Below are 18,042 nucleotides of genomic sequence, written 5' to 3' on the forward strand. Positions count from 1 at the left end.
TGTGTATGGGGTGCACATAAGGTGTTTGTGTATGGGGTGCACATAAGGTGTGTGTATGGGGTGCACATAAGGTGTGTATATGGGGTACACATAAGGTGTGCCTCCTCCTCCTCCTCCCCAGATTCTAGAGGAGACAGAGCTGGGAAAACTGAGGCTGGGAGAATGGCATGATATTCCAGGAGTCTCAGAAGTACTGGACTTTTCTGATCTCTGAAGGCTTCTAAAAACTGTGCTCTTTAGAATTAAATTGCTCTACACCTCCTTTGGGAACTGCTCTCCTTCCTGGCCAGTGGTCCGGGCCAGGCTCTGGACCACTGGCCCTTGGTGGGTGTGCAGTAGGTGTTATCCAATAAGCATGGACATATGCCGGGGTGGATTATCCAATAAGCAAGATAAGCATGGGCCTGCTTGTGCTTACTTACTAATCTGTAGTGAACAATTTCACATGGGTTTCATTTTAATGTGGTGTGGTGAAAATCCATGTGAAATTGTTCACTTCAGATTAGTAAGTAAGCACAAACAAAACCCATGTTCACCTTGTTTATTGGATAGTCTGACCCTGGCACAAACACGCAGTCCCTGGATAGTGAGCCTTCTGAGCCATTCCCCAACCTTGGGTGGTCTCAGGCCCACTGTGAATCTGATCCCGAGCTGGCCTTGTGTTCAGGGCTCTTGGGGCATGGCGACAGTGATGACCATCATTACCATTTACTGATCCATGTTTTGTGCCAGGTGCTCCTTACTCCTCTGTCCCATAAACCTTTGCAGCACCAGGTCTCTACAAAAAACACTAGTAGGACCTCAATTTTTGTGAAAACTGCACATATTTGTTTCTGGAAAAGACTGGAAGGAAATGCACCAGCTTGTTGGTTATCACTGGGTAGCATTCTTTGATAAAATATTTTTTTCCTTTTCCTTGGCCGCATCTTCTAAATTTCCTACAGAGACTGTATTGCTGTGTTATTAAAACGAATAAGGGGGGAAGAAAACAATAAGCGGGACGAGGTTTGCAAGGTGCAAACTCCCTCCCTCCCTGAGTTGGGGGATTCTGTAGTTCCACAGGGATGGAGGGGCTTATTTGCATATGCAAACGAGTGGCGGGAGGAGGGAGCAAGAAGAGGGGGCTGCCTGGAGTCCTCTCTTGTCCTGAGAAGCACCCACGTGCACGCTTCCAGCCCCGGATCTGGCACCCACCGCGGTGTCGGTGCCCGCAGGCTGACGCCCTCTGTTTGTCTGCCGCCTGCCCCACGGGACTGTGCGCTCCTTGCCCGCAGGGCCGCTCGGACTCATTGGCCGGGCATGTGCAGCTCTAAGTTGCCCTCGGGGCTTTCGTTCTCTAGATCCACTTCCCGGACGTGGAGCGGGTCGAGTGGGCGAACAAGGTAAGGCTACGGCCCGGGCCTGGAGCGCGGTCATCGGAGCTTCCCGCCCGCGGGCCCTGTGGCTGAGTCACCGCGGCAGCCTTGATGGGGCGAGGGTGACCGTAGGGTCCAGGCAGTTCCCAGGCCCTGAGAGGAGCTGAAGGGCACAGATGACCCCCTCCGCTCGCTGAGGTGGCGGCCTTTCTCCCTGACCTCCTTACCCACCTCAGGTTCTTCCTTTCACCAGATAATGGCTTTCTTAAAAAAATAAATAAATAAATAAAAGTTTTAAAAACTTATATATGGTCACGGCAGAAAAGTTAGAAAATACAGAGAAGTATAGCGAATAAATGCAATCTGCCACTGGCCAACCAGGCCGAGCTCGGTGCTTTCCTACAGAGAGGAAGCTCAATCCGCCAGCTGTTACGTGACGTCGGACAGGTTGCCTATCGTCTCTGAGCTGGTCTCCTCGTCCATAACATGGGAATAACTATAGTCCCTGCCTCGTGGGGTTGTTGTGAGGATTAATGAGATGATGACTGCACGACGATGTCGGGCACATAGTGAGCGCTCGGGTACTCGCTGTGTCATCGTTGTGATTGTTGTTAGATCACCAGGGAACGCCCTTCCGCCCTTCCGCCCTTCCGCCCTTCCGCCCTTCCGCCCTTCCGCCCTTCCGCCCTTCCGCCCTTCCGCCCTTCCGCCCTTCCGCCCTTCCGCCCCTTTCAGGGCTGCTTGATTGACTCCCGCTCTGGCCCTCCCCAGGAGGAAGGAATCCGAACTCGATAGCTAAGGGAACAGTCCTCACTCTACCTGATCTGCCCAAACACGTCACTAAATGGGAAGGCTCCTCTGCAGCCCCCACCGGCGTCTCCTGGCTCACAGCTCTTTCTAATACAAATCTTTCCTCTGTTTGGTAAAAAGGGTTAGCCATAGCAGGAATGACTTAGGTTAGGTTTAAGAAGGGACTTCCCGATGGTTGTTGATCAAAGATTGGTATTCTCAAGTTACCAGAAATGTCAGTGGATCAAAAACTCTGTTACCTGCCTGAAGGTAAAATTTGGAGGAAGCAGACTGCTGCTTTTAAGAGGATTTCTGAGGATTAATGCTAGGTCCAGGGCCTCTGGGGCAAAACTTGTGCCGTGCCCACAAAGGCGAGTCTGCCACATGTGTGCTAACTAGTTCATGGATTTATGCATGCGTTACATCTTTCTTTCACTAACACACAGATACCCACATAGCCCAGAGCCTAAATGGTGAGACAGCTGTGGAGACAAACCACATACTAGGGCACTGAGGTCCTAGGACCAGCTTCACACTCAGGAGGCACATAGTGAATGACAGGCCAGCAAGACAGAAGATGGGACCAGGACTTAGAAAGTAGAATCTTAGGGACTGGAGTTTGGAGAAGGCCCTGAAGGAGATGATATATTTTCCAGATGGGGACAGTGAAGACCTGAAGTCTCACAGCCTTTAAAAAAAAACAAACAAACCCAAACCCGTTGCTGTCAGAGTAGAACTGCCCCATTGAGTTTCCAAGGAGCATCTGGTGGATTCTAACTACCCACCTTTTGGTTAGCACCTGTAGCTCTTAACCACTACGCCATCAGGGTTTCCTTTAGGCTCCTCCAATTATGGATTTGGAATGGGGGGAGGGTGGGAGGTGGGTGCATCTTTAAACTGAGACCCAAGTCCACAGGAAAGGGGAGAAGCCTTTGCCCCAAACAGCACATATCGGCCGACTAGCCCTCCTTCCACACCCCTCCATGATCTCCACTGTTGCCTGCCACCAGGCACCACATCTCTGCCACCCTCCCTCTTCTCAGGCCCCATGCTTGGCTCCCAGACCAGTGCCATCAGGTGTTCTGCCACAGAAATCAGCCAAAAGCAGCCTTTCCTAATTGCTACAGAAGAATTAAATCCACAGGCAGCAATTTAAATTTGTGATATTTTCCTTAAACTTCTGGCACCTGCTTCTTGTTGATACCAGAATGTAGAATGGGATAGTTTATGTTTTACCACAGAGTTAAAGAGTTTCATAATATGAAGTTTAGTGAATGAATCTTTCATGGTGTTCTGCAAAACGGCACCAAAGTCTGGGGTCCTGCTTCCTGTGCAAGAGTGGGAACCACTGTAGTGGTTATCAGATGTTAGATGGACAGATGGATGAATAAGTGGGTAGATGGGTGGCAAGCAGGCCAATGATTGCTGCCAGCATAGGGGCTGTGGAGTCCTCACTCTTCCAGGGCTAGGTTGCACAGGATCAGGATCTGCTGTTTGCAGTCATGGGCCTGGGTGGGGGCACAGGCTTGACCACCAAGAGCCTCTTCCTGTCGTCCCAGATCATCTCCCACACCTGGCCCTACCTAAGCATGATCATGGAAAACAAATTCCGGGAGAAACTCGAGCCCAAGATCCGGGAGAAGAGCATCCACCTGAGGACCTTCACCTTCACCAAGCTCTACTTTGGACAGAAGGTCAGAGCTGTCTCAGGAGGTCAGCCTGACCACCTGTTGTGTAGTCTCTTTTCTGCCCCCTCTCCCACCTTCTTACCTCCCCCTACCTTCACCACAGGTCATTCACCTGACTACAAAGTTCCCACAGACTATGATAGGGGACATCACCCCCACCTGCATTTCCTAGCCTCTGGGCTTCAGTATAGACTCCCCAGTCCCAGCACCACCATCTCCCCAGGTTCCAAGCCTGGCTCAGAGGGAACAGGAAAGGAGAGGAGGGAAATCATTTGACGTTTCTTAAGCAACATTTTGAAAACATGGCTGTATGGTGGAAGCCAGACAGACACAAAAATGTAGTCATAATTGCTCACCTTAGGCATCAGCTGGGGAGAACACACCTTCGTGGAAGGAGGTAGTACCACAAAGCAGTTGATAGTTCTCTACCAACCAATTGGCTCAAGCCCGCCCTTGTTCTGTGAGGATTCACCAGAGTCCCAGGATAAAATGGTCTTGGCCAAAGAAGTTTGAGTTTCACATACCTAAGGTCAAGCTATCTATTCTAGACTGAGCTTCCTTTTTCCCTCTTTGTTCCTTGCTCCTTCTGCCCCAAAGTGCCCCTTGGTAAATTGGTGTGTGTCTTATTTTGATCATCCAAAAATGCACCTCCAGACAGAGAACTGCTATGACATCCATCACCCAGTAAATCAAAGGCGTTGACATCTGGTCAGCTCTGGAACAAGCAGGTGTCAGAGTGCAGGCCAGTCTGCTGAGAGCTGCTCGCTGGCCCCCAGGGTGGGTGCTCACCTTTGCCTGGCTAGCACCCTCCCTGAGTGGGGGGTGTACTGGGCATGCCTGGTTTATACCACACAGACTCCCAGGCCTGGCCTGTGACAGCATCTTTTGTTTCTTTTGTTTATTCCTTGTTTCATTTATTCATGACTTCCTGAGCATGTGCTGTGTGCTAGGCACATAGACAGGAAGATGAGTGTGGCAGCACCCTGCCTTCAGGAAGGTCGCTGTTTTGTTGTTAGAGGCAGACACGTAAGCATGCCGATGACAACGTAGCAGTGCATGCACAGTGATAGAGGAATGCATGAGTTCAGAAGTGGAGGAGTGTGGGGGCTGAGGTAGTCAGGGAAGACTTCCTGGAGGGAGTAGTGTCTGGGTTGGCTTTTGAAGAATTCACCAGGCTAAGAGCCGGGAAGGAGGGCATCACAGGAAGCCTGCAGACGGCTGTGTTTAGAGCAGAGCCTGTTCCACTAGGCCACTGGTCTGGTAGTGGTGCTTGTGGGATGTGGCTCTGCTGCAGGCAGATTAGTTGTAGGCAGCAGCAGCAGGAATGCTATTGGGAGAAGTCAGAAGAACCTGCACGAGGAGCCCGCGGGCTGGCCAGGTGCCCCCACCCCTGCAGGAGAAATACGTGACTCTTGGTCCTGGTATTCAAAGCCTTTCAAGTGCAGGCCTCATCCCCATCCCCTCAGCTCTCCCATCCCCCACCGTGCCAGTCCTCTCCACTGTGGGGTCACAGAAAACTCCTCATGTGACCTCCTGGGCTTGGCCAGGATTCAGTGCTCTCGCCCACACCCCTGTGTCTGTGCCCAACCCTGCTTTGTGCTGTAGTGACCTTGGGTCAATGACTTGACCTCTCTGAGCTCCAGTTTCCTCATCCATAAAATGAAAGGATCCACTTCTAAGGGTTGTTGTGAGATGTGAATACCAGGCCTGGCCTCATGGTTGCTCTGTGTGACTGTATGAGTTGTGGGCAGCATAGGGCACTGGGCCCAATGGAGGCCAAATTACAGATTAGCACCTCTCACTTACCTAAGAGCCCTGGGCCAGTGCCACCCAGCCTGGCCCAGAACAGGTGCTCCAAGTCTGTGGTAGAAGCCTCCAGGCAGGTAGCCTTCCCCAGGCCGGGTCTCTGCAGACGGGGATCTTGGGGCTGGCTGAGCTTTCACAGGTGCTGGGCAAACCAACTCCCCTCCCCTCTAGGAGCAGGTGCTGGGCGCTGGAAGGATATATACCCCTGCCTCCTCCCCAGGCTTCCACAGACCTTTCTGGGCCTTTAACAGCAAAGCCTTGGAGGCCAGGGCAGGGCCAGGGCCTGAAGTTTCTACAATTCTGGGGACCCTCTTAAGTAAAAAGAATATAAAACTACAATTACAAAATTAGGCTGAAAGTGAATATTTATTTAGAATGAGAAAATAAATTGCAACATGTTACACATTTTAAATAGCCAACATATCACACATACCACAAACTCTGGAAAAACTACATATTTTTCATTAACTGTTCCACATGCCTCTATCATACTTTTTCTCTACATTTTTGACCTCATACTCTTTGGTAACCTCTTCACGTGACAATGCATTTGGAGAGAAGAGAAATATAATTTAATCTTTCCTATAGCGTGGTTGATTGGATTTTTTCTCCAGCATTTTATTATGAAAAATTTCAAACGTGCAGAAAATGGAAAGAACTATATGGTGACACCACATACCCACCATCGGGACTGTACAGTTGTTAACTTTCATTGTATCTGCTTTATTACATATCCATGCATCCATCTTTCTATCCATCTTTTTTTTGGATGCATTTCAGAGTAACTTGTAGACATCAGTGGATTTCACCCCTGACTACTTTGGCATGTGTATCATTAACTTGAGTTCAAGTGACATCTTTTTTTTTATTATTAATAAATGACAACCTGACCTCACTCCAATGCCACCTGGCAGGAGGGAAAGAGAAGACTTTATGCAGAGAGGGAAAGCTGATAAGAGAAGAAAAGTTACCTATGAGCTCAGCCCTTGACCCTGGAGGGCACTTTACTTCCTAGGGTCAGCTCCCTCTGCCAAGGACCCTGCCCTGTCCCTCTGCCATTATGGGGCCAATTCTTACTCACTCACTGGCTCTCAGCTTAAATGCTCCTTCTTCCAGGAAGCCTCACTGACCCCTGAGGCTGGGTTGGAGATACTCTCAGAGCCCCCAGTTCCCCCATGTAACTGCACAGGCGGCACCTCACTGCAGCCACTCTCCCCGATTGTCCTCGCCTCTGCCAGGCTGTGGGTGCACAAGGCAAGCGCAAGCCCTCCTTGTTCCCTGCTGACTCCCAAGTCCAGTGCCTGGCAGAGTAGGTGCTCCATAAATATGGAGGCAGAAATGGAGGAGAAGGAGGGTGCACATTCTAGGGAGAGAAGCCTCAGAGGTGTCAAAGATGACCAGAGGCTGCAGGGTGGGTTTCTGTGTTTGTACCTCATCCTGGGAGGGCAGTGGCCATGGCTGCTGTTGTTGATGAAGCCCATTGCTGGGTGGGGTGCTGCCAGAATCCTCTGCTGCAAAAGCCCTGCTGACCTCGCCCTCTGGTATCTCTTCCAGTGCCCCCGGGTTAATGGTGTCAAGGCCCACACTAACAAGTGTAACCGAAGACAGGTGGTCCTGGACCTGCAGATATGGTGAGCTTTCTTACTGTGGGGGCCAGTGTGGGTTCGGGGGGCTGCAGGGGGCTCTGTGGGAACAGCTTGTTTGAAGATGGAGTAGTACGTATATACTCTGGGATGTGAACGCCCCTCACAGTGACTACACCCTGCTGCTGGGGCTGGGGTACAATGTCCCTGCTTGAGCGGGGAGGAGTGTCAGGAGAATGGATGGAGGAAGGACTGGTCCCAGGAGAGCCACCGCTGTCTGACCTCTAGGCCAGGCCTGGCTTCTGCCATCAGACCAGGCACCAGGGCACCCTATGGGTCCCAAGGCCCAGACAGCAGAGCTTTCTTGGGGCCTGGGGCCACATCACCTGGAGGGTCAGACCAGCTGCCTTGAGACAGCACGTGGCTAGAGGGAGCAGGTGCGGCTAGGCCCAGGGCACTGGCTGAGAGGGGCCAGTGGGAGGACTGGGTCTGGGCACCTTGGGAGAACTAGAGGCTACAAAGACACAAGAGGGACTGCTGAGCGGATTGAGTAAGGGCACCTCTTTTGAATGAGGTTAGTAATAGGCTTGATGTCTTCCCAGAGGAAGTGAGATTTGACTTGTGCTTTAAAGGACAAAGGGTTACCTCCTGAGGTTCCAGAATGTTGGCATTCCTTTCCGGTGCCTCACATTCCCTGTCCTTGGCCCAGAGGCTGGCACTCAGGGCTTGCTAGGAAGACAGCTCCAGGCACACTCATTCCCACCGAGGGGCTGGTCTCAAGTGTGTTGGAGTGGTGAGAGGGCTATAGTGGTGCTACTCCCCCTGAGGCCAGGCCACGAGATCCATGTATGAAGACTTAGGACATGTTGAGGGCATCTGGTCCCCCTAGCCTCCCAGTCAGCTCAGGCGGCCCCTGTGGGCTCTCCCCTGCCCGCTGTGCCTGTCCTTTCAGGGGCACTTGGCAGTTGTATGGCTTGTGGCATCCTGCTGCTCTGCCTGTGTCCTGTGGATATTTGATGGCTGGCCTCTTTGTCTGCTTAGTCCTCTCCTTAGGCCTTTGACACAATCTCTTAGCCCCAGGGGTGGGTCACTGTGAGGGACTTTCACATACTCAGGGGCACCCATTCTGGGCTCCCTATGCCCATCACCCGGCAAGAGCCCCCAGCTGGCCTCAGGCTCCCATCCTTGCAGCCTGAGATCTTGTTACCTTCGGCCACCCCCACCACCCCTGCAACAGCCTGGTGGCTTAAGCAGCTGGAGTTCTTCTATGTTCTCTTGGAGGATGCCTGGGCAGAGTTGGGCAGCGGTGCAGCAGTGGTGGGGGCAGGGGTAGTGTGCTCACTAAGAGTCCCTCCTTCTCATCTGTGGGCCAACCCCTTGCCCCCCAGGGTGAGGTGGTGCCCAGAGCCACTGCCTCATGGTCAGAGGTGGGGATGTGCATTGGATGGCTTCTGGGTGTAGGGCTTGGGGACTGCCTCCTGGGGTCTGGTTCAACCGGGGTCTGTGCAAAGGCTGAGATCACAGGCAAAGTGATGGAGAGCTCAGACTTGGTGGCCTGCTGCCTGGGCCTGGGCTGTGTGATTCTGGGCAAGTTTCTCAACCTCTCTGAGCAGTTGGACCTGCCCCTTCTCCTCATCTTCTTCCTCCCTCCCTACTTTCAGCTACATCGGGGACTGTGAGATCAGTGTGGAGCTACAGAAGATACAGGCTGGTGTGAAAGGGATCCAGGTGGGTGGAGTCCAGTGTGCCTGCCCCTGGGGTGCAGGCAGGGGAGGGAGAAGTGGGCTCATGCTGGAGCGGCTGCAAAGCAGGGAGATGGCACCAAACCCAGAGGCTAGTGGTGATGGAGGAATCCAGGCTGAGGTCGCACAGCCAGGAAGTGGTATTGCTGGACTTCTGGACCTTGTGCTCTGCCTCCATGGCCCCACAGCCTGCCTCTGTTAGCAAAGTCCCTCCAGGAGAGGGTTTGGCTGCCAGTGGAAGTGAGAGGTTCTGTTTATGCAGCAGTGCAGAGCCATTATTTAGAAACTGAGGTAGACTGAGGAAGTGGAACTGTCTCATGCCAGGAGTAAAGTAGCTGAGTTGGAGCCAGAAATCACTCAGGTCCCTGCTGGCTGGGCCGCCTGACACTGCGGACAAGGCCGTAGGCCAAATCAGGCCTGGTGCACTTGAGGGAGGCAGGGAGGCAGCTCAGGGCCCCTTGGTAGCCGGCAAAGGGGTGGCAGCTGTGTCCAAGCCTCTGTACCCCACATATGTTGTCTGCTGTGGCAGCAGGCAGCCTAGGTGGATGGTCCTGACCTTTGGAGGGGAACAAGCATGAGAAGAGGCAGCAGCAGGCTGGGCCCAGCAGGTACAGGAAGAAAGGAGTTGGGGTCCCTCATGGCCCTGTGTGCCCATTCAGCTGCAGGGCACACTGCGGGTCATCCTTGAGCCCCTCCTGGTGGACAAGCCCTTCGTGGGAGCTGTGACTGTGTTCTTCCTACAGAAGCCGGTGAGTCCAGAGGCTGGAGGCAGGCCCGTCTGGTGACGGAGCACTTTCTACTGGTGCAGACACTGGGTTTAAGCAAAGAATGGACATTGCCTAAGCCCCACCTAGTCCTGGATGCGTAAGGATTATCTCATTTAATCCTTAAGGCAGCTTGAGGAGCTAGACTCTGCTCTCCCCAAGATGGGGAAACTGAGCTCAGAGAAGTGGCTCGCCAAGGTCACCCAGGTGGTCTGAAGTGGAGCAGAGACGACACTCAGATCTCTCCAAGACCAGGCTATCTTGTGGCCATATGGTGGTCCTGGCAGGAAGCAGCAGGCTCTACAGCCTGCCTGAGGCCTGAGAGAATGAGGAGGTGCCCTCACCTGTTCTCATAGCCCCACTGAGGCTGCCCCCCACCCCACAGCAGGCTGGGCTCTCCATTCAGGTGGGGTTGAGGTGCTTGGCAGAGGGTTCTCAGCCCCGAGCTCCCAGTGCCTTCCAGCCTAACAGCCTCGCTCTGCCGCTGCAGCACCTGCAGATCAACTGGACAGGCCTGACCAACCTGCTGGATGCACCAGGAATCAAGTAAGTGCCTGGAAGTGCCACCAGGGAGATCCCTCGTGGATGTGGGGTCCTTGGGGCTGCGCAGCTTCACAGTGGTCCTGTCCTCCCACCCCACTCTTGCTGCATGAGGAGTGAGGGCAGCAGCAAGCCCTCCCTCTCTGGAGGGAAAAGTGTGTGTGTGGCGGGGGGTGGTGTGAGAGGCTAACAATGTTGAGTGGCCCTCTGTGGGCAGGCACTGTACCCAGTGCGGGCATGCGCACAGGCACACACATGCACACACACACACATACACACATTATGAGTGAGAAGCACTTTGCTGAATGTTGGACTGAGGGACATACAGGTCCCTGACCTGGTGCAGCGGAAGTGGCTCTGAGGAGATGAGATGTGGACCTGGGGGCAGCTGTGAGGACTAAGGAGAAGTGTGCACAGGTATTGGAGCCAGACCCAGCCAGACTAGACCCCTGACTCTGTCACTTAGCAACTGTGTGAGCTCAGACAAGTTACTTCACCTCTCTGGGATCTTTCTCAGTAGAGGGGAGCCTGGTTCCTCTGCCTGGGGTCCCTTTGAGAACACATGTGTGTGGTGGTGGCACAGCGGTGTGGACACACATGAGTTTCCTCCTGTCTTCCTCACTCCACCCTCCTCCCCAATCCAAGTGTGTGGTGAGAAACCATGTGTCCCGTCCCCCCCCACCCCACCATGGCCACAAGCACAGGTGTAGGAGAGGCAGCTGCCACAGGCCAGTGAGAAGGAGCAGGTCTGGGAGACCCCACCTTCCTTCCATGGGTCTCCAGCCCCATGTGAACACCTCCCCAGGAATGGGGGCAGCTGGACTGGCCAGGGCTGGCACCAGCTGCTATCTAGGCTCAGGCAGCAGCCTGCAGGGTGGGCCTCTCACTCCCTCCCTCGCTGGGGCCATCACCTCTGGATGCAGAGAATCCAGTCATGCATTTGTTCACTCAAAAAAAATTTATTGAGCACCTACTGTGTGCCATCCTGTTCTAGGCACTGTCTCCCTATACTGGAGAGACAGAGTCAGCCGTAAATAAAGAGCATTACAATGTTACATCAGGGGATGGGAGGGCTACATTAGCTAGCACTCACATAGCAATTGCTGTGTACTAGCACCATTCTCAGCACTTTACACATATTAACATATCCCCATAACAACCCTAGGAGGTGGGCATTATTATCCCCATTTTTAGAGATGAGGATACTGAGGTCCAGAGAGGTCAGTGACTTGCCCAAGGTCTCACAGCTAGTGAGTGATAGAGCCACGAGCCTCACAGGGCTCTGGATTATTGTCTTCAGCTATCATGCTGTGCCACCACGTGTCTGTCAGTTTGTTATACCGTAGTGGCTTGCATTTTGCTGTGATACTGGAAGGTTTGCCATCGGTATTTCAAATACCAGCAGGGTCACCCTTGGTGGACAGATTTCAGCTGAGCTTCCAGACCAAGATAGACTAGGAAGAAGGGCTTGGCAGTCTACTTCTGAAAATATTGGCCAGTGAAAACCTTATGAATAGCAGTAGAACATCGACTGATTGGAGGAAGACTCATTAACAACCTGTGTTATGCAAATAACACAACCTTGCTTGCTGAAAGTGAAGAGGACTTGAAGCACTTACTGATGAAGATCAAAGACCACAGCCTTCAGTATGGATTACACCTCAACATAAAGAAAACAAAAATCCTCACAACTGGACCAATAAGCAACATCATGATAAACAGAGAAAAGACTGAAGTTGTCAAGGATTTCGTTTTACTTGGATCCACAACCAATGCCAATGGAAGCAGCAGTCAAGAAATCAAAAGACACATCGCACTGGGCAAATCTGCTGCAAAAGACTCTTTAAAGTGTGAAAAAGCAAAGATGTCACTTTAAGGACTAAGGTGTGCCTGATCCAAGCCATGGTGTTTTCAATGTCTTCACATGCATATGAAAGCTGTACAATGAGTAAAGAAGATTGAGGAAGAATTGATGCCTTTGAATTATGGTGTTGGTGAAGAATATTGAATATACTATAGACTACCAGAAGAACGAACAAATCTGTCTTGGAAAAAGTACAAACAGAATGTTCCTTAGAAGTGAGGATGGCGAGACTTGTCTCACATACTTTGGACATGTTATCAGCAGGGACCAGTCCCTAGAGAAGGACATCATGCTTGGTAAAGTAGAGGGTCAGTGAAAAAGAGGAAGACTCTCAACAAGATGGATTGACACAGTGGCAGCAACAATGGGCTCAAGCATAACAACAAATGTGAGGATGGGGCAGGACCAGGCAGTATTCTGTTCTGTTGTACACAGGGCCACTATGAGTCAGAACCAACTTGACGGCACCTGGCAACAATAACAACACCACCATGCTGTGCTGCCTGGAAGAAGAACAAGGCAGGACTGGGGCAGCAAGAAGAGGGGGTTATGGTGGGGAGGCTGCATTATCAATAGACTGGTCAGTCAGGGGCTGTCAAAATGTATCACCCCACACACATACACCATACACAGGCACACATCCATCCCAGGCAGGCCAGGGTCAGGGCTGCTTTCTCCTGGGCAGGCCCGCCCTCCCAAGCTCTGTTTCTAGTTCCAGCTCTGGGGATGGGTGGAGGTGTAGGCATTATGGGGGAGGTAAGGCACCGCCCCCCCCCCCCACAGCTGGTGATGTCTGGTATCCCCAGCGAGGTGTCAGACAGCCTACTGGAGGACCTCATCGCTGCCCACCTGGTGCTGCCCAACCGTGTGACTGTGCCCGTGAAGAAGGGGTTGGACGTGACCAATCTGTGCTTCCCTCTGCCCTGCGTGAGTACCTGGCCCTGGCCACAGAGCCCTGGGCCCAGTGTTGGGACAGATATGTTATCAGATGGTAATCCTTATTACCACCCTGAAGGTGCAGCATCCCCATTTTATGGGGCGGAGACTGAGGCTAAGGAGGTTGAATGACTTGCCCAAGGTCACCCAGCTGGGATGGGACAGGGCCCAGGGTTGATTCCTTACCAGCAGCTCCTGGTCCCCCCATGTGGCCTGTATTGGGAACTGTGGGCAGTCGCCCCTGTGAAAATCTAGTAGCCTCCCATCCTCCTTTCAGGGACGTGAGGCTCTAGGACTCCATCAATTTGGTGGCAGGAAGAATCTTTGGGGTTTACTGAAGAGAATCCCTTTTTGAATCAGGACATGGGGCTTTCTTGGGTGCTAAGTCCCATAGTCCTGGTCCTGGGCCCAGCTCAGGAGGCCCCTCGGGCAGCCATGTGGCCTCCCCACAGAAAGATGCCTTGGCTATAGGCCTGAGCCCATCAGGGCTGGGAGTCAGGGCCGCAGGAGAGGAGAAGTGCCCATTTACCACCCGTGTCATATGTGAGGTATTGGTTTCTTTTTACACTCTCCCTGATGGCTGCTCCTACTCAGGCCTGTGCACACATGGCACTTTGACCTGGGAGGGCACAGGCTGGTTGGGAGATAGACACTTAACCTCCTCTCAGGCTTCTTCCTGTTCCCTGTCTCCTCAGGAACACTCACACTGCCTCCTCCTCTGGGAGTGGCTCCCAGCCACTCATCCCCCAGCATCCCAGCTTTCACACTGGGGCTCTTGCTAGAACCTCACCAATCCCCTCCAGCTCTCATTCCTTCCCTCCCATCCTGACTCCCTCAAAGAAGACTCTGTAAGTGCCACCAAAGCTTCTCTTTGATCATCTTGTTCGTGTCCCCTGACTCCAGAGAAAGGCCTGTGATCATGAGGGCGGGTGCACCGGTGCTTCCTGGTCCCAGTTGTCTGCTCGCCCCATGCCCTCAGCTCCCCTTACTGGCACTTCATCATATTGGGCCCCTGACCCAGGAGGGGCCTTATATTTGCATAGACATATAGAAGCATGTCTTGTGAGATTTGGTAATACCCACTTGCCCCAACAACAGGCCTCCCAGCATCTCAATGAGGCTGACAAGCAAAGTCGGCTCATGAGGTAATTCAGCCCTCACTTAACAGTACAACACCCAGAACACAGAGACATGTCCCACACTCACCTTGCCCCATGTCATTTCTCCTTCTTCCAGACATCTCCACAAGTGAGGGGTTCTCTCCACTCCCAAAGACATAACCTAGTCTCGGCATTTTTTTGCCATACCCAAACCGTTTGGACAAGGTTGATTTCCTCACAGTTTTTACTTTTTTCTTTCTTTTATTATATTTTTAGGTATATATCTCTAAAATATAAGGAGTCTTTTCTTTTTAGGGAAACCCTGGTGGTGTAGTGGTTAAGAGCTATGGCTGCTAACCAAGAGGTCAGCAGTTGGAATCCACTAGGCGCTACTTGGAAACTCTATGGGGCAATTCTACTCTGTCCTGTAGGGTCACCATGAGTTGGAATTGACTCAACGGCAACAGATTTTTTTGTTTTTGTTTTTGTTTTTAAACATAGGCATTACACCATTATCATACTTAATCAATTATACATAATTTCTTAGTATCATCAAATACCAGGCAATGTTAAAAATTCAGTTATCTCGTAAATGTCATATTTTTTTTTTTTAGTTTGTTTGAATTGAGATCTAAATAAGGTTTACACATTGTGTTTGATTGATATTTAAATCTTTTAATCTATAGGATCCCCCTCCATCTCTCTCTCTATTTTATTCCTTGTAGTTTACTTGTTCAAGAAACCAGGTTATGTACTATAGAGTTTCCGACCAGCTGTGTTTGGTTGATTGCATCTCTGTGGTGTAGTTTAATGTGTTCTTCTGTCTCCTGTAGCAGGGAGTTGAATCTAGAAAAATTCAAGCTTAATTTTTTGGCAAGATTACTTCATAGGTGGTTTGTGTATGGAGGCATATAATGTTGGAATGTCTCTTTTTGTGATGTTATCAGTCATTGATCATTTCCTCAATCCATTAATTCATTGTTGTTGTGTGCTGATTGCAACTCATAGAGATCCTATAGGACAGAGTAGAACTGCCCCACAGGATTTCCAAGACTGTAATCTTTACAGGAGCAGACTGCCACATCTTTCTCCTGTGGAGTGGCTGGTGAGTTCCGAGTGCTGACCTTTTCGTTAGTAGCCAAGCACTTAACCACTGTGCCACCAGGGCTTCTATCTTAGTCACCTAGTGCTGGTGTAACAGAAATACCACAGGTGGATGGCTTTATTCTCTCACAGTCTGGTAGGCTAGAAGTCCAAATTCAGGGCATCAGCTCCAGGGGAAGGCTTTCTCTGTTGGCTCTGGAGGAAGGTCCTTATCATCAATCTTCCCCTGGACTAGGAGCTCCTCTGCAAAAGAACCCCAGGTCCAAAGGACACACTTTGCTCCCGGTGTTGCTTTCTCGCTGGTATGAGGTCCCCGTCTCTCTGCTCGCTTCTCTCTTTTATATCTCAAAAGAGATTGGCTCAAGACACAATCCAATCTTGTAGATTGAGTCCTGCCTCATTAACATAGCTGCTGCCTGTCCCCCCTCATTAATATCATAGATGTAGGATTTACAACACATAGGAAAATCACATCTGATGACATAATGATGAACAATCACATAAGACTGGGAATCATGGCCTAGCCAAACTGATACACATATTTTTGGGGGACACAGTTCAATCCATGACAGCTCCTTATTATTAATTCATTAGGGGCTGTAAAAGGGTGATTATGTCATTAACTAGTTCCCTACTGATGGACAGTTGTGTCTGGTCTTTTGCTGTTACAGTGTTGTAATAAATAGACTTGTGCACGTGTCTTTATATATTTTTGCCAGTATATCATTGGAATAGATTCCTAGAAGTAGGATTGCTGGGTCAAAGGATAAAAGTATATGTATTTACTGGTATTTAAAAAAAAAAAAAGTTCTAGATAGGAGGCCTACCTTAGGTTCCATGAAGTATGTTTTTTTTTTTCCCCCTAACTCCTGTGCTCTGTTCTTTAATAGTTAGATTTTTCTTTTCTTTTCTTTTTTTAGCAACCATCCTTGTGAGTGTGGGGAAGGGGGTCTGCCCTAATGCATAGCCCAGGTGTGGAGGAGTAAGGCATGATGCTGGGGGCTTTATGAGCACATGGATCCACTGCCAAAAGCAAGCAGTGCCTGCAGGCCTGTGTACACTTAAGTATCAGGAAAGAGGGACACTAGGCCTGGCCAGCATGCAGATTACAGAGGGGGCCTGGAGTAAAGGAAGAAACTTCCTCGGTTGCAGTGTTGTTGGCACAGGAGGAGGAAATGGCTGCAGTTGAATAAACCACTCATGTGGGAGGTTCGAGTCAGGGAGGGGTGGGAAGACCAGGGATATGGGTGGAGCATCTAGTAGTGGAGAGAGCCCTGGGCCCTGCTGTCACCTGCTGCATGGCCTTGGCCTGGTCACTACCATCTCTGGCTTCCGTCTCCCCGTCTAGACCTTAAGAGGGTGAGAAGGGGGCAGGGGTGACCTCTAATAGCTTTGGCGCTCTCTGATGTTCTGGGCCTTGAGGGCTGGTGTGGCCCAGGGAACAGCTGTGAGCCCTGGACTGCGGCATTTTCCAGGGGGTGATCAGAGTCCACTTGCTGGGGGCAGAGAAGCTAGCCCAGAAGGACAGCTTCCTGGGATTCCGAGGCAAGTCAGACCCCTATGCCAAGGTGAGCATCGGCCTGCAGCACTTCCGGAGCAGGACCATCTACGGGAACCTGAACCCTACTTGGAATGAGCTGTTTGAGGTGAGGGTCTCCTTTGGCTACCTTTGATGCCCTTCGAGCTCCGATCTGGGTTGTGCTAGGTACAGACAAGGCAACGCCTGGCCCTCAGGGCTTTAACGGATCCACTGGGGCAACGCTGGTCCAGAGGAGGAGGCCTTGGATGCCAGAGAACTTGAGAAGGGCAGGCAGGTCTGTATGGCTCCTTCTTCCCACATCCACCAGGCTTTGCGAGGTGGAGCTGCTTTGGCCCTGCTGGAGGACCAGCCTGTAGGTGATTCCTACCTCCCTTCCCCACCAGAGTCAGGTTCATTGGAAGTAAAGTTTTAAATCAAAGGAGAAAACCTCAGAGGCACAGTTCTGTTCCAGTTCTCTGAGCCTCTCCTGCCAAAGCCACACACCAGGAGCCTAAACTCTTCCTGAGGCCAACCACAATCCCTAGTACTTGAAGGGTGGGACCTAGAGTCTGTTAAGGCTATGAGGGCCCCACAGATTACACGTTCCAGGGGACACCTCCCCGGTGGCTGCCCCGCTCTCCCCTCACAGCACACAGTCTGGAAGCTCTGCTACACTTGGGGTGTGGCAGTGAAAGCAGGGGTGATAAAAGGCAGCTTCCTGGCGTCCCAGATCCATTGGCCCAGGAGGATCAGATGGGAAAGTGCTCTGAAGCTACAAACCCCATGTAGAACACAGCAGCTACTGTCCCCCAGTCACCCATGGGCTTGACTTGTTGTCTCTAATCCTCCTCATTGCCCCACAGGGGAAGAGCACCACTCCCCTCTTATAGGTGGGGTTCGTGAGGCACTAAGGCCCAGGGGCTCCCAGCTGGCAGGTGGTGGGGCCAGGATTTGTTTCCCTTTGGGTCATGCATGAAATCTGCTTCACTAGAGGTGTCACCTGCAGGTCAAGACACTCTCTTTCCCTCCAGCTCATAGTGTATGAAGTGCCTGGGCAGGACCTGGAGGTGGATCTATATGATGAGGATCCTGACAGGGACGACTTCCTGGGCAGGTGAGGACAAGGGCCAAGCTGGGCATGGGGCAGACTTTCTTCCCTGGGGGTGCTGGGCCGGGCCTTAAGGCTCAGTGACCTACAACCCTCTCTGGTCACTCTTTTTTTTAAAAAAATAATATTTTATTGTGTTTTCAG

General features: G+C 51.6%; 1 protein-coding gene across 1 annotated transcript in view; it reads left to right on the forward strand.

Annotated features, from left to right (window-relative positions):
• Window positions 1-18,042, forward strand: part of ESYT3 (extended synaptotagmin 3) — a 52,468-nt gene that overhangs the window by 17,046 nt on the left and 17,380 nt on the right. The window contains exons 2-10 of the mRNA XM_004381440.2: window positions 1,341-1,382; window positions 3,704-3,838; window positions 7,193-7,269; window positions 8,883-8,949; window positions 9,623-9,712; window positions 10,218-10,273; window positions 12,938-13,058; window positions 16,747-16,917; window positions 17,822-17,904. Of these exons, the coding sequence (XP_004381497.1) occupies window positions 1,341-1,382; window positions 3,704-3,838; window positions 7,193-7,269; window positions 8,883-8,949; window positions 9,623-9,712; window positions 10,218-10,273; window positions 12,938-13,058; window positions 16,747-16,917; window positions 17,822-17,904 (842 nt within the window). The remainder of the gene's footprint in view (window positions 1-1,340; window positions 1,383-3,703; window positions 3,839-7,192; window positions 7,270-8,882; window positions 8,950-9,622; window positions 9,713-10,217; window positions 10,274-12,937; window positions 13,059-16,746; window positions 16,918-17,821; window positions 17,905-18,042) is intronic.

Source organism: Trichechus manatus, unplaced genomic scaffold (genome assembly GCF_000243295.1).
Source record: "Trichechus manatus latirostris isolate Lorelei unplaced genomic scaffold, TriManLat1.0 scaffold00084, whole genome shotgun sequence".
Classification (NCBI taxonomy): Eukaryota; Metazoa; Chordata; class Mammalia; order Sirenia; family Trichechidae; genus Trichechus; species Trichechus manatus.